Source organism: Phalaenopsis equestris, unplaced genomic scaffold (genome assembly GCF_001263595.1).
Source record: "Phalaenopsis equestris unplaced genomic scaffold, ASM126359v1 Scaffold196153, whole genome shotgun sequence".
In the NCBI taxonomy this organism is placed as follows: domain Eukaryota; kingdom Viridiplantae; phylum Streptophyta; class Magnoliopsida; order Asparagales; family Orchidaceae; genus Phalaenopsis; species Phalaenopsis equestris.
In genome coordinates this window covers 1-1,443 of record NW_018216102.1, presented here as the reverse complement: position 1 = coordinate 1,443, position 1,443 = coordinate 1, and the positions used below count along the sequence as shown (strand labels likewise).

At 52.0% G+C, this 1,443-nt stretch overlaps 1 protein-coding gene across 1 annotated transcript; it reads right to left on the bottom strand.

Annotated features, from left to right (window-relative positions):
* Positions 1–263: 263 nt before the first annotated feature.
* LOC110035111 lies at positions 264–1,256 on the bottom strand. Its single transcript, XM_020739351.1, has one exon. The coding sequence runs from the start codon at positions 1,254–1,256 to the stop codon at positions 264–266; it is 993 nt and encodes a 330-aa protein (XP_020595010.1).
* Positions 1,257–1,443: the final 187 nt, after the last annotated feature.

Sequence of the window (1,443 nt, the reverse complement as noted above, 5' to 3'; positions counted from 1 at the left end):
AAAAATATTAACAAACTTTTATTAAAGTTTTGACCAAGCAGACTTAATTGAAATATCATTTCTCACCATTTACTCCATCTAATGATCAAACAAACAACCAAAAATAAGTAAAACAACCGCGGCTTATTCAACTTTCATGATAAATTACTTCCGATTTTCTCTATTTCTTAATAAACAAATCCCATCTCAGTATTTTAATTTTTAATTAAATAATTGATGTTGCTTACTAATTAATGATTAGTGGTTGCTAATAAGACCTTTAATTATAAATCAAACATAATTTCGCTCTCGTAGACTCTGGGGTCCACTTGCCACGTCCCCGGCCTATTTCCACCCATTGAGTAGACCACGTCCTCGGCGCTCCAACCACTCCGTAGCAGCGTGAGTGCCAAAAGCCGCACGTGCCACATCAAGTCCAATCTATCCGTCACCACCGTCCGTTTGCCCCTCTTCCCCTCCTCAGCACCGTCCGATTCACCCATCATCAGCATCTCCCTCACTTCCTTCTCCCCCCAACCACCCTCCCGCAGCCTCCACCCCAAACCTTTCATCAGTTTCTCCATCCCATCACCTCCGCCGCCGGAGATCTCGCCTGTAATCACACCTCCAGAGGCCAAATCCGTCCAGACTTCAATCCTCCTCGCCTCGGTTGCGGACCGCGCCGGAGGCGGCGGCGGCTGGAAGAACAGCTCCTTGATGCAGAAGAAATCGGATAGGTGGAATCCGCAGCAACGCACTTCTTTCCCGCGAACATAGAAAATGGGATTTCCGGCTTCATTGGGGGTTGCGGGAATGTAGAAGTGGCGGTAAACGGGTACGAGCTTAGGCGCGCCGGCAAGGAGGGATCGAGCCCGGGCGATGGACTCGGCATGGGAATCTGGACGGAGGCCCCACGCAAGCGGCCAGAATCGGGCATTAGAGATCTCGTAGAGGAGGTCGGAGGAAGGGAGGGAGGCGAGGATTTGGAGATGCTGCGGCGAGGCGTAGCGCCAGTTTGGAAATCCGGGGCCGACGGGGAGGCCCAGGTGGAGAAAAGAACGGAGGTCCGGCGGGAAGTGGAAAGCGAGGGATGATTCGATGGCGGCGAGCTCGTCGCCGGAGAGGCCTGTTGCGATGACAACGCCGGAGGATCTGAGTTTGTCGAGAACTGTTTTCAAATGCGCGGCGAAGGAGGCGCCGCCACGAGGGAGGTAATTCTTGGTTTTTTCATCGATGCGGATGCCGGCGGTTACATTGATCAATTCCGTGGCCGGCATCGGGGCTCGTTGCGAATACCTGCGCTGACTGGCTGAAGGGCGCGGCTGGTAATTTTATAGTGCCAATGAAGACACGTGACGGACGAAGGAGAGGCCATAAAATTAAGCGGGCTGCTTTTTGGCGGAAGAAGGAATGGGGAGAAAATTACGAGGAGCTAACTCAGCTAAGCAGTTCAGGAGCTTCTGT

What these genes read in the sequence shown, in the direction of transcription:
- LOC110035111 (XM_020739351.1), bottom strand. Translation starts at nt 1,256, where the DNA reads ATGCCGGCCACGGAATTGATCAATGTAACCGCCGGCATCCGCATCGAT.